Source organism: Geotrypetes seraphini, chromosome 6 (assembly GCF_902459505.1).
Source record: "Geotrypetes seraphini chromosome 6, aGeoSer1.1, whole genome shotgun sequence".
In the NCBI taxonomy this organism is placed as follows: Eukaryota; Metazoa; Chordata; class Amphibia; order Gymnophiona; family Dermophiidae; genus Geotrypetes; species Geotrypetes seraphini.
In genome coordinates this window covers 100042077-100056569 of record NC_047089.1, presented here as the reverse complement: position 1 = coordinate 100056569, position 14493 = coordinate 100042077, and the positions used below count along the sequence as shown (strand labels likewise).

The 14493-nt window shown below is 46.7% G+C and overlaps 1 protein-coding gene across 3 annotated transcripts in view; it reads right to left on the bottom strand.

Moving 5' to 3' along the window:
- Nucleotides 1-13420, bottom strand: part of NDFIP2 (Nedd4 family interacting protein 2) — a 332657-nt gene extending 319237 nt beyond the window's left edge. For all 3 annotated transcript variants that reach the window (XM_033949047.1, XM_033949049.1, XM_033949048.1), the window contains exon 1: nt 12816-13420. In XM_033949047.1, the coding sequence (XP_033804938.1) occupies nt 12816-12851 (36 nt within the window). In that variant the 5' untranslated portion in view covers nt 12852-13420. The remainder of the gene's footprint in view (nt 1-12815) is intronic.
- Nucleotides 13421-14493: the final 1073 nt, after the last annotated feature.

The following is a 14493-nucleotide window of genomic DNA, read 5'->3' as shown; positions in this document are numbered from 1 at the left end:
GCATTCATCTCTTACAAACAATCAGGGACACAGGACTCTACAGTAGAATATCTGGCCAAGTCAAGAGCCGTCAAAGCAGCAGTTAGGGAGGCCAAATTCCGCATGGAGGAGTCTCTAGCAAAGAACATCCAGAAAGGAGATAAATCTTTCTTCAGGTATATATCAGTGACAGAAATAAAAACTCGGGCGGGATAGTACGTCTCAGAAAACCAGACGGAGACTATATGGAGACGGACTCGGAAAAAGCCCAACTGTTAAATAAATACGTCTGCTCAGTCTTCACCCGCGAGGCGCCGGGAATCGGCCCTCAACCACAGACAAGGGTTAAATCAGTTGACCCGTTTAGTAATTTCAAGTTTACACCCAGCAGCGTCTACTGCGAGCTGTCAAAAATCAAGGTTAACAAGGCAATAGAGCCTGACAACCTACACCCTAGGGTGCTCAGGGAGTTGGGTGATGTCTTGGCGGAACCGCTATCCACGCTCTTCAATCTCTCCCTTAGTACAGGCAACGTCCCGATGGACTGGAAGATGGCTAACGTCATTCCACTCCACAAGAAAGGCTCCAGGATGGAGACGGCAAATTACAGACCAGTGAGTCTCACATCAATAGTGAGCAAACTAATGGAAACCCTAATCAAACGCCAATTGGATAAGATCATGAACGAGGAGAATCTACAGGATCCCCGCCAACATGGATTTACTAAAGGGAGATCCTGCCAATCCAACCTGATCAGCTTCTTTGACTGGGTGACGAGGAAGCTGGATGCTGGTGAGTCCCTGGACATCGTCTACCTGGATTTCAGCAAAGCATTTGATAGCGTACCACACCGCAGGTTGCTGAGCAAGATGAGTTCTTTAGGCTTGGGCGACACATTGACCAAATGGGTTGGGAACTGGCTTGGAGGTAGGCTTCAGAGGGTAGTGGTGAATGGCACCCCCTCCAAAATGTCAGAGGTGATAAGTGGAGTGCCACAGGGCTCCGTCCTGGGCCCGATCTTGTTCAACATCTATATAAGAGACTTGACAGAAGGGCTCCGAGGTAGAATAACATTATTCGCCGATGATGCCAGGAACTAAGCAATGTAGTGAGCAAAAGCACAACAGACAAAAATTCAATGGCAGACGATATGATGCATGACCTACTTCTACTGGAGCGCTGGTCTAGGTCCTGGCAACTCAGTTTCAATGCCAAAAAATGCAAAATCATGCACCTGGGAAGTCGAAATCCATGCAAGGTTTACACCCTAAATGGCGAGATCCTGACAAGAACTGAAGCAGAAAGAGACTTAGGGGTGATTGTCAGGGAAGACATGAAGTCTGCAAACCAAGTGGAGCAAGCTTCATTCAAAGCAAGGCAAATCATAGGTTGCATACGCAGGAGTTTCGTCAGCCGTAAACCTGAAGTCATTATGCCACTGTATAGATCCATGGTGAGACCGCACCTGGAGTACTGTGTGCAATTCTGGAGGCCGCATTACCGCAAGGATGTGCTGAGACTGGAATCGGTCCAGAGAATGGCCACCAGGATGGTCTCGGGACTCAAGGAGCTCCCATATGAGGAGCGGTTAGGGAAGTTGCAGCTCTACTCACTCGAGGAACGTAGAGAGAGGGGAGATATGATCGAGACATTCAAGTATCTCACGGGCCGCATCGAGGTGGAGGAAGAGATCTTCTTTTTCAAGGGTCCCGCGGCAACAAGGGGGCATCCGTGGAAAATCAGGGGCGGGAAACTGCACGGTGACACTAGGAAGTTCTTCTTCACTGAAAGGGTGGTTGATCGCTGGAATAGTCTTCCACTTCAGGTTATTGAGGCCAGCAGCGTGCCAGATTTTAAGGCCAGATGGGAAAGACATGTGGGATCTATCCGCAAAGATAGATAGGGAGGGTCATTAGAGTGGGCAGACTTGATGGGCCGTGGCCCTTATCTGCCGTCTACTTCTATGTTTCTATGTTAATCAAATCGTAGAAAGATAGACAAATTTAAAAGAGATTCATTAGACTACAGTAGAGGTGGGATTTATCCTTGGGCTAAACTGATACAATCGAATCGTGGAAAGATAGATAAACTTAAAAAAGATTCATTAGACTACAGTACAGGTGGGATTTATCCTTGGGCTAAACTGTGATACAATCGAATCGTGGAAAGATGGAAAGATAGACAAATTTAAGAGATAAAAGATTAAATTCATCTTATGAGTATCTGCCTTTTTTTTGGCAGTCTCTGCCAGTAGGATCATAAGATCTAGGGAACATTTATTTAAAATGCAAAATTAGTTATTCAAGAACTCCTGATCATTCTGGTACATAGAAGGTTCTTTCAAAATCCTGAGACCTCTGGGAATTCTTTGATGACAACAATACTCCAGTAAAAATGCATAGTGTAATTCATTGCGAGTAATGTCTTTCTTGAGGCGTCCAACCTCTCTCCATCTCTCAAGCATGGAGAGCATTAATTCCTCATCCTCCAGAGGGGTTGATTCACCAGTCTGCATTTTAAAATTTTTACTCAGATGATTTCATAAAAGTAGTTCTTGAATCAATTTTTTATACTGATTCTAGAAATGACTTTCATTTTTGCCTATCACGTCAGGTTTTTACACACTACTACTATTTATTATTTCTATAGCACTGAAAAGGCATACGCAGCACTGTACATTTTAACATACAATAAACAGTCCATGCTCATACGAGCTTAAAATCCAATTTAGACAGGACATTACAGGGTTGGGAAGATTATGGTAGAGGAAATGATTCAGTGGATTTAGGTATCTCACAGCAGTGAGTGGGAGTTAAGAGATGAAAGCAGCATCAAAAAAGTGGGCCCCTAAGCTTGGATTTGAACACTGCCAGGGATGGAGCATGATGTATTGATTCAGGCAGCCTGTTCCAGGCATACGGTGCCGCAAGAAAAAAAGGGATAGAGTTTGGAGATGGCAGTGGAAGAGAAGGGTACATAGAAGAAGGGTTTACCCGATGAGCGGAGATCACGGGGAGGGGAGCATAGGGGGAGATAAGTGAGAGAGATATTGAGGGGCTTCAGAGTGAATGCACTTGTAAGTCAGCAAAAGGAGTTTAAACTGTATTTGGAAATGGAAGGGGAGCCAATGAAGTGATTTGAGGAGAGGGGTAACGTGAGAATAGCAGCTCTCACGGAATATGAGTTGTGCAGCAGAATTTTGAATAGATTGAAGAGGTGAGAGATGGGTGCGCGGGAGGCCCGAGAGAATTATGTTGCAGTAGTCTAAGCACGAGGTGATGAGAGCGTGGATAAGGGTTTTGGTAGTGTGCTCAGAGAGAAGAGGATGGATTTTGGTAATATTATAGAGGAGGAAGTGACAGGATTTGGCGGTTTGTTGGATCTGAGCAGAGAAGGAGAGAGGCTCCGGTGATGAGGAGGCTGATGTCGAGGCACTCACCGAGATCTTGGTTCTTTTTGAGGTTGGCAGGATTTGACTCACTGCTGCTTTGACCCGAGGCCCACTGTAGGCTGCGACACCGGCGATGGTTCTGTCGGTGTTGATTGGTGCAGAGCCACCTTGGACGGTACCATCGACATCGGTAGTGGTGTTGAGTCTCCCTCCATCGCGATGCTGAAGAGTAACTTTGCTGGATCAGGCGGTTTTTCAAGGTTCTCTTCTGAAGAGAAGAACACCTAGAGCAGGTTTCTGGATGGTGCTCAGGCCCAAGAACTGAAGGCATCAGCAATGTGGGTCAGTGACTGAAATGGGCCAAGCACAGCGTCCGCACATTTTAAAACCCATCTGTGGCCGGGACATCGATAGGAAAGACTCCGCTAAATTAAAGTTAGAGGCCAAGGTGGCCGGACTGCGACAGGGAAAAAACAAAAGAGCATTCAATTTTTTTAGAAAAAAGAAAACAATTATAAGAAAAAATATGACATTCACAAATCCGCAAGAGCGGGAAGGCAGCAAATAAAAAAGTTTCAACAGCCGTTGAAAAACACCTCTTCTTAGATCCACGGAAACTAAGAAATTGAGGGACCACGCACCTACATCAGGTGGGAAAGCACTCGCGCATGCGCGGTGCAGGCTATCACAACCTTTCTAGAGACTTAAAGTGGCGATGCACTTTTATAGTGGTCCGTACCAGGGCTCCGTCGGTGACGTCACCCATACGTGAGAATATCTGCGTACTTGTCCTGGGATAAAAATAATAACCGCCATCACCAACGTATGGGCAACCTAACAGGCAAAAAGCAAACAGCATGTTGGTACCAAAGGAAACCGACCTAAGTTCCAGAGAAAATGAGTAGAGCAAGCAGCGATAAAGACGAGTCCACCAGAATCCTGGTAAAAACCCATATAGTATTGGTTTCATCAGAGGAAAAGATAACATTAAGATCCCAAACAAGCTGGAAACTAAGGGATGTACAGACAATGGCTTTTAATCTAGAAGTGAATGAAAAGCTGTAATAACACTGAGATGAACTCAGATTTTAGTAGTTTAGACACCAGAGTTGGAAAGGGGCTGTAGAGGATAGTCCAGAACCAATGGGATCTATTGAGTTGAGATTACTCCAGACTGTGAAGAGAGTCCACAAAGTGATAACAACGTTGTATAGAAGGTTTTCTATAATTTTCAATGATGGCTGATACTGGTGCAGAAAGTGTGGAAACAACCTACTGATTAGGAGATAAATACCATGATGTAAGGGCTAACAAACATAGATTGGGATGGAGTAGAGATCCTTAGTTCAGTGTCAGCAAAGCTGAAAATATTTGAAGGGTGATGGGTTCCCTAACACTGTACTGCAGACGGCGAGGGAACCATGATTATCACGATCATCAAGGTGCTATGAGTATCATTAGTAACCTCTTCTTGGCGAAGCTTGAGAAGAGTTTTCCCGAGTAGAGGAAATGGAGGGAAAGCATAAAGGAATTTGCTGTGCCAGTCGAGGAGAAAAGTATCCAAGTCCAGATGACTGGGAGTGTAGATTCTGTAACAGAAGATTGGAAGTTTGTAATTGTGGGGGGACGCAAAGAAAAAGTTCCCAATCCTTGAATATCTGATATAAAACCAATGAATTGAGGAGATCACGTGATGCTGTGAGCTGGTAGGCAACACGCTGTGCCGGCTCCGGAGCCCTGTCCCTCCTCACGCAAAACACGGAGTTTGAAACAGCGAAATTTCGGCCACCTTTTGTCAGCATTGGTGCTGGCCTCGAATGGACAAATTTTTGGCAAGGTCCCCGAACGCGATGGCATCTAAATCCGCGAAAAAAGATCGGGAAAGAGCGAAACCGAGCGAGGACAAAATGGCGGACGCCACCAGAGCACACAGCCCGACCTTTACCCCGGCTATGATAGCGGACCTGGAGAATGTAATTCTGCAGGCTCTGGGACCGCGAATGGAACAGATCTCCACACAGTTGACCAGGTTGGAATCGCTACTTGAAGATAACTCCACACGTGTCACTGAGCTGGAGAACCGGGTGTCCGCGGTGGAGGACGGGGCTTCTACCCTGGAATCTGAGGTGGCTACACTTTCCTCACAATTACGTTCCTGCCAGGACAAATTGGAAGACCTAGAGAATCGATCGCGCCGTGGGAACTTGAGGTTTATTGGATTCCCGGAAACCATAGCGGAATCAGCGCTCCTCTCGGTGGTGGAATCGTGGCTGGCTAGTACATTGCCGATGCCAGCCTCCTTGGGCCCGGCCCGATTTGAGCGGGTGCATCGGGTGGGTGCCCGGGCTGGGGCAGACCCGCGCCCCAGGGTTGTCATTGGAAAGATACACAACTATCGCCATAAAGTGGAGATTCTCCGGGCATACAGAGCAAACAGAGACTCGTTGGTATATGAGACACACCCGATTCGCATTGGACAAGATTATTCGGCTGCATTAACGGACCGGCGCAAAGTTTTCTACCCTCTTTGCTCCAAATTGGTGGAAAAGAAGCGGCGCTTCATGTTCATCTATCCGGCCATCTTAAAAATACAACATCAAGGGAAATGGCACGTGTTCGACTCTGAAGTGCTGGCAGGAGATTTCATTAACAACTTGGAGTCCTCTGCCTCGCCAACCTGACCAGTGATGCCTGATGGGGACTTAGCTGGCACGGGCGGCGGATTTGCTTTTGGCTTATTTCATTTATCATCTTAACTCTCTGGACATGTCTTGGTATCTGTTAAGAGGACAGGGCCCTGATGGCCTCATTCTCGTGATTTTGCTTCCCTGGATCCGGGAGGGTCCTTGGTAAGCCAGGTTTCTGGTTGGGGGATTGGGAGTGGGAGGGGGGGTTTGGGGGTGTGTTGGGGTGTGTTGGGAGGGGGAGGTTTGGGGTTTTGGGAAGGTGGGTTAAAGCTCAGAGTTTTATTCTTTTCCATTCCAGTGCAAAATGTGGTTTCCCATAAAATTAAACGTGTGTTCTCTGTGTATGTACTTGAGATGTTCTTTCTCGGGCCTGGCTGGGAGCTTGGGAAAGTCTGTTGTGGTACTGGGCGGGGCTATTCTCCTACTGTAAGGTATAAGTACTAAGACTTTTCGAATTCTGTCTTGGAACGTTTGTGGTATAACATCTCCAATAAAGCGAAGCAAAATTTTGCAGCGCCTTCAGTATCACAGAGCGGATTTGGCATGTCTCCAGGAGACCCGCCTGACTGATCCTGAACATGCTAAATTGTTGAAGGGCTGGGTGGGTCAGGTGTTTTCCACTTCTTCCCCGAATAAGAAGGCAGGGGTGGCACTGTTGGTCCGCAGGGGATTCTCGGGGCAGGTAGAGCAACTTTATCAGGATTCATTGGGGAGGATTTTATTGTGTAAGGTGACCATGTCAGGGTTTGCTTTTCATTTGCTGGCAGTTTATGCCCCTAACCAATACGATCATGCTTTCTTCACAACACTAGTTTCACTGGGGCTCAGGGATACGACACACCCCTTGGTTTTACTGGGGGATCTAAACCAGGTGCTTGACCCCCTCCTGGATAGGACGGGCCCGGGTACTTCGCAGACTCCCAGTCCAACACGAGGGGTTCCATTTCTTTGCGATACCCTGGATCTTATTGACCCTTGGCGCTTGCTCCATACTACTGAAAGGGACTTTACACATCAATCTCGGGCCCATAACACATTTTCGAGAATAGATTACATTTTGACCTCTACTGCTTCCTTGCCTCAGGTCCACTCAGCGGAGGTGGGTCCACTGTCCGTATCGGATCATTGCCCAATCTGGATTGACTTCCTACACGGTGGGAGCCCGACCGGGGGGGGGACTTGGAAATTTCCAACCTATTTGGCTTCCAGTTCTGATTTTCAAAAATACATTGCCCAGAAATGGGAGGACTATGTAGCTTTTAACTCACAACATCAGGAAACGCCGCTTTTGTTTTGGGAGGCTGCGAAATCGGTCCTTAGGGGAGATATTATTTCATATGTAGCGGCACAGCGAAAACGCCTTTCCAGGGGCCTGTTGCACTTAGAGAGAGAGTATAGGAGGTTGAAACGTGCATATGTTGCGAACCCGACCCCCCCCTCTCGGGAGGCTATGATAGCTGCGCAAGTGGCATTGAATACTTTATTGCATGAGCGCGCTTTAAAATATCGCCATTACTCTCGCTTTCACTATTATAAATTTGGCAATAAGACAGGCCGATTATTGGCCGGGCTGACGAGACCTCGTCGACCTCCTCGTTATATTCCTACCCTTGTGTTGCCTTCGGGCAGGGAAGTGACCTCCACTGATGACATTGCACATAGTTTTTTGAGTTACTACAGGGACTTTTATGCCTCTAGAGACCCACAGGGGGGACCTGAGGTGGATGATTACCTTGCGGACGCTGGGGTTCCTCGCTTGACTTCACCGGACAGGCTTGCACTGAACCGCCCGATTCAGGGTAAGGAACTCCTCACTGCAATTAAACAACTCAAATGCGGAACTTCCCCTGGCCCCGACGGTTTCTCTCCCGAGTTTTACCACTTGCTCTCTGCCTCTCTTTGTGGCCCCTTGGAAGCTTATTACACAGCTGCGCTAGAGGTGGGTCATTTTCCAGTGGGAGCTAATCATGCATTCATAACTTTAATTCCTAAGCCGGGCAAGTCTGGTACAGATCTTGAATCCTATAGACCTATCTCATTAATTAACGTGGACATCAAAATTCTTGACAAAATTTTGGCTAACCGACTGGCTGTGTTATTGCCTGCCCTGATTACCCCCGAACAAGTCGGTTTTGTCCCGCACCGACACTCTGTATTGAATGTCCGTAGACTACTTACGGCAATACAACGATCAAAGGATGCTGGTATTAGGGGAGTTCTGGTGGGCTTGGATGCTGCTAAAGCGTTCGATCAGGTGAACTGGGTCTATCTTTTTCGAGTACTTTCCTTCATGGGGATTGAGGGGTGGTTTTCAGATATGGTACACCTGCTTTACACAGATCCCACAGCTTGTGTGTTGGTTAACGGTTCCAGGTCCCCTACTTTTCCTATATCCCGGGGTACCAGGCAGGGTAGTCCGTTATCCCCTTTGTTATTTCTTTTATACCTGGACCCTTTTCTCCGCACGCTTTTGGGGGATGATGTATTACAAGGGCTGCCGGAGGGTGATACGCAGTTGCGGGTCCTGGCATACGCTGACGACCTCTTGCTGACTCTGGGAACCCCCACTGTATCTCTCCCAAGAGCGCTGGATTTACTGGACGAATTCAGTATGTACTCGGGCCTGGCCTTAAACAAACAAAAATCTATGGTACTGCCGCTGTCCCCTGAGGTTCGGGCGCAGTGGCAGGGACCGTTTCCCTTGACTTGGGCCCCAGGCACTATTGTATATTTGGGTGTTACGATATCCCCTGACCTTTCAGCATTATATACACTTAACATAGAACCATTGGTTCGCTCCACTTTACACAAATTGGAGAACTGGAGGGTGTATCCAATATCTTTGTTAGGGAAAATAGCATTATATAATATGGTCCTGGTGCCTCAATGGCTGTATATGTTTCAGATGTTACCTGTTTTGTTACTGGCTAAACATGATAAATTAATTGGAAAACATCTTCAAAAGTACTTGTGGAATGGAAAGAGGGCACGCATGTCCTTGACTCATATGACACGTCCTAAAGATCTGGGGGGCCTGGGATTGCGTAGCCTTCGATTATTATCCCAGGCGTGCCAGATGAGACATATCAACGATTGGTTCCGCAGGACTAGCTATTTCTCAGCTTCTCGACAAGAAATCATGCTTTGCGCCCCTTTTCATTTCAGCTATTTGCTCCACGCACAGAGTTTGCCGCCAAAGACTTCCTCCGCAAGGGACCTTTTCCTGCGACCACTGCGTCGGGTCTGGAAACTTCTCTGCCACCAACTTCAAATACCGCCACATGTGACTCCATACTTGCCTCTGCGGGGAAATGGGGGTTTTCCCCAGGGGCTTGCTCCTGCTCCATCTAGTGTCTGGACTGCCGATGCTAACTTGTACGTTTTTCAATTGGTCCGTTCTGATGGATCCTTGAAATCTTTTGCTGATCTCCAGATGGACCACGGCTGGAGAGCTTGCGATTGGCTTTCCTACTTTCAACTATCTTCTTATATTCGCACCTTGCCCCAGAATTTCCTTACTGATCGGTGGATGGAGACCATATCTGAGGCCTTGAGTTTGTCTGCTCAGGTTTTGATCCCGATGAGATTTCATTACCGACACCTTCTGGAGAGTATGGGCGAGATTTCCTATGAGACCTATGCTACTAAGTGGTCCATGGAACTTCCGTGTGTGGTTACTGCCCTTATGATTAAGAGAGCGATCTCTGCGACAGCTCGAGTGACACTCAATGCAACCTTGATTGAAATGAACTATAAATTTTTGCTGCGTCTTTATCGCTCTCCATCATATATGTTCCGGGCAAAGATGTGTACTTCTGCCCAGTGCCTTAAATGTTCCCACTCCCCAGCTACACTTGGACATCAATTTTGGACCTGTGTGAAAGTGCAGACATTTTGGCTACAGCTTCAGGGACATATCAGGAACATGTGGACACACAATTTCACTTTTAGTCCAGTCATGTTGTTCACGTTGGATCGCCTCCTGCTTGCTTCCCCAAGAGGGTTTCGGAATTTCATGGCCCGGGCAGTGTTAATGGGGAAAAAAGTGATCTTACAATGCTGGATTTCCTCTGAATCTCCAACTTTATCTCACTGGCGCACCTTGATGTTACAGCAGGCTTCCATGGACCGTTTGCGAATTGCTTCTCTGGATACATTACCTGGCCGGACTTTTAGGCTTTGTTGGGAACCCTTTTGGCTTACATTGACTTCTAGAGCCCGAAGTCATCTGCTTAATGCCTGAGTTATTACACAGACATTGTTCTTGGAATGGAGAAAATGTATGATTTGTGCAGCTTTGTAGGGTTTGTTGGTTATTTGGGATGGGATGGATTGGGGGGTGGGAGGGAGGGGATTTGGGGTGATGGTGAAGTTCGGAAGACTTTGCAGGTATTCATGTATTCTTGTGAACACCATGTTGTTACTTTTGTTGAGTTTTTTCTGAAACTTTAATAAAAACATTTAAAAAAAAAAAAAAAAAAAAACCAATGAATTGAGTGACCAAACGTGAGAAGTTACAAGAGTATGCTCAACTTGTCAGCTAATACATTTTGTTTTCCTGAGAAATTTCTTGAGAAATTTGTTGCGAGGAATTACACAGGACCTGATTTGCATCACTTCTTGGCAAAATGGGCAAGACCCTGTGTCATCTTGTTTGTTGATGTAGTACATGGCTATCTGATTATCTGTTCCAATGAGTACCACTTGATTGAGGAGGAGATCCTAGAATGTGCATAAAGCATTCTGGATTACTCAGAGCTCGAGGAGATTGACATGGAGAGTTGCATATGAAGGCCCTCTAGGTGAGCTCCACAGCCGAGCATCTATGGTTAATATCTTTTGATGTGGTAGATTATGGAACAGAAAGCCTCTGGAGAGTGGTCAATAAGAGCCACCACTGAAGGGACTGATGAAGGTTGGAGGTTACTTGTATCTTTGGGATAGTGTTCCAGTAGACTGAGAACATCACGCTGAGAGTCCACTGAACTTCCCCAAGATGCAGATGGGCAAATGGAGTTACATGAACAGTGGATGCCATGTGGCCTAGAAGACGCATCATTTGGCATTCAGTGATGTGTTGGAAGTTGGATACTTTCTAGCAGATCAGTAATAGAATGCTGAGCTTCTGTTGAGGTAAAAAGGCACAAGCTTGAGTTGTGTCTATACATGTTCCTATGAATTCAAGAATCTAATAGGTTGTAAGTAGAATTTGTCGTAACTGATTGTAAATCCAAGAAGTTCCAAGGGGTCGGATGGGGGGGGACTGGCAGTGGAGTTCACAGTGGGCAGGAAGCAGTGGACATCCCTCCTGACGATTTTGGCTGGCGCAGGGGGGACCACAGTGGCAGGAAGGAGTGGGCATCTCTCCTGCCACTTTGGCTGGCGCAGTGGAGGGGGGGTTGTTGTCGGGGAGGACCACCATGGCATTTTTTTATGGGCACATTAGTGCCCATATAAAAAAAAATGAAAAACCAGCCAAACTGATAGGTCCTGTCAGCTTTTCCGGGTCCTATTGACCCGATTCTGGCATACAAGTTTAGGGCATGGATCGGATGCCTGGTTTTAAAATAAATGACCTCATTTGCACACTAGAATCTGAGAATGTAGAAAACCACGCACTGAGGCTGATTAGAGCATCGGGTCGGCAAATACGGTCATTCGTTAAACCAAACAGGTTTAGCGATGATCATTAGATGATCAAAAGCTTTAGTGCAGGAGTGTCCAACCTTTTGGCTTCCCTGGGCTGCATTGGCCGAAAAAAATGTTTCTGGGGCTGTGCAAATGCTATAGCAAGACAAGAGGAGGGAGCTGGCACAACGGTAAACACCCAGGGGCAGCAGAGGAAAACACTGAATTACCCTCGACTGGGGCCGCACAAAATACTTCATGGGGCCGCAGGTTGGTCACCCCTGCTTTAGTGCATCTAGCCCTTAGAAGTAGTTTTCTATTCATTTACAAAAATGTCTCTTTAGTATTTTCTTACACATTACTTGCTTTCATGTTGATGAAGGGAATTACAAGTCTTCCGCCAGCTCAAGAAGAATGGAAAAAGGCTTAACTGCAAAGCTACCTGGCAACACATATCAAAAACTAGTATACTATAACAAGAAACTGAAGAGAAATGAGGGCCTGTACATAACTGGACTTTCTTATAAAAATATTGAGATTAAATAATAAGAACACAGTGGGACCGTGTCCAACATACTCTGACTTAAGAACACGGATCATTCCTGTTAAGACAAGAGGAAAACAAATCCATTCTCAGTAAGTACCGGAAGAACAACAAACATCAAAATGTTATGGCACCAACTGGATTTTCCGGCTGGAAGTGAAACACCCCACTACCACCTCCTCTTGTTCCAGCTTCCATCACAAAGAGCTGTAATCAAGGCAAAACATAAGAAACGTGATTGAGATACCCCCTTCTCCCAAAAGAATAGGAAACTTTCCCCCTCCACTATCTATCCTGCTTCCTCGTCAGAATCAGGAAAGCCCATCAAATGAACAGACCCTGGGTCCCTACCGTTCCCGCTGCACACTTCAGATACACACTGCATCAAAAATGCTCACATACAGAACAGTGAACCTTCAGAGGATAAGGACATGACAGAATTGATTGACAACGGAACAGCTTTAGGGTGTACTGTATGACCACATTGCAACAACAAAATATATCATCTAAGAAAACGAAATGGTGACTAATCAGCGGAACAATCTTGCTATTAGAGCGCTCCAACACACTGCCCACGGGCACTTACCACTTGGTAGCGGCTGATAGCCGGGTGGAGATCCATGGTGCGAAGCAGTCCAGCGCCGCAGAATGACGCTATCTAAGACTGAAGAAACCCGGCTCCAGTTGAAACACTCGATAAATGATCCCCCAATTCCCCCTCAGGTTGCGCTCTCTCTGGGTGGGGGGAGGGGGCCACTGACCCAGCTTGCGTTTCCTACAACAGCAAGAACGCGAACGCGCCTAACGCCTGCTGGCTATTCACTATGACGCTTTCTTCTCTCACAGTCTCAGCTGTTCCCTCCAAGATGCCGCCTACTTGGGCTCCGCCTCTGCCAGCTAAACTCTGCCAGTCGGTTCTCTTCAGCGGAGTCCTCGTCAGCATTAATGCAACTAGCTACTTTCACTTTACCAACTACAGTGCGCGCGACCTAGAACTATGCCGCAGTGTCAGCTAATCCTGGATTAGTTTAAGCAAGAGGAGATGAGTATTATTACCCGGAGGTTGGCTCTAGTAACATCATTATCAACTAGATGTCTCCGCTTTTTGTTGTTTCTGAAACCCCTCAGATCTTGAGTGTGCGATTTGGACTACATTGATGTCTGTCTCTAGAACTACTTTTAAGTCGGGCACTAAATTTATGGTTTTACTTTTTTTTTTTTTTCAACTCAAATACTGTTTCTTAAAATTTGATATATATCAAAAAGTTTTGAAGAACTCCACTTAAAAAAAACCCCCAACATGTAGAGGGCCTTTTTCAATAGAACATCTAGTCAGAGGTGTAGTATGGGGGGGGGGGCAGACTGCCCCAGGCGCCATGTCAGTGGGGGCGACGGAACCATGCCATCATGCTCGCATAATCCTTTCCCCCACCCCATACCCCTGTAGATCTTAGCCTGAGCAACTTCTCTTGCCTGTTTCTTGCACCAGCTTGGTTCCCCTCTGAATCACTTCCAGCTCAAGGGACCAGGAAGTGATGTCAGAGGGAAATCCAAAACTGGCACAAGGGAGCATGCTGAAGAAAAGCCACTCGCACTGGTGAAGATGTAGAGGTACGGGAAAGGGAGAGCACAAATGGGGGATGGGAAGAAGCAGGGGCATGGAGATGAGGGTGTGGGGCTGCTTCCTACCCTTACTATGCCACTGTCTACAGTAAATCCGATTTTCGACGTTTCCTGCAAAATGTCTAAAGGTTGTGCCAGAGAAACATCCAATTTATTTATTTATTTTAATGACCTAGGAAGGACCGCTGACAAGTTCTCAACCCAACCAAGAAGAGAATGATAATAATAATAACTTTATTCTTCTACTAGTCTTTAAGCCCGTTACATTAACGGGTGCTAGAACATATGTGTGTGTGTCTGTCTTTTTTTCTCTCTCTCTCCTTAGCCACTTTCTTTCTTTCTGCCTTTCTTTTTCCTTGGCTGTCCATCACCACCCCTTGCCTGCTCCCCCTGTCCATTTTCCCTTCCTTTTACCTCCACTGTGTCCACCACCACCCCTTCACTGCTCTCCTTATGCAGCAGCAGCCCTTCTCCCTTTGTTTTACCTCCCCTCTGTCCAGCAGCACCTCTTTCCTTCTCCCCCTGTCCAGCAGTAGGCATCCCTTCCTTTTTTATCCTCCCTCCTCCTTCTTATCCCTATGATACTCTTACCTTGCTCTGCCCCTGATCAGAGGTTCCCGACAGCTGCCCAGTTGCACTCA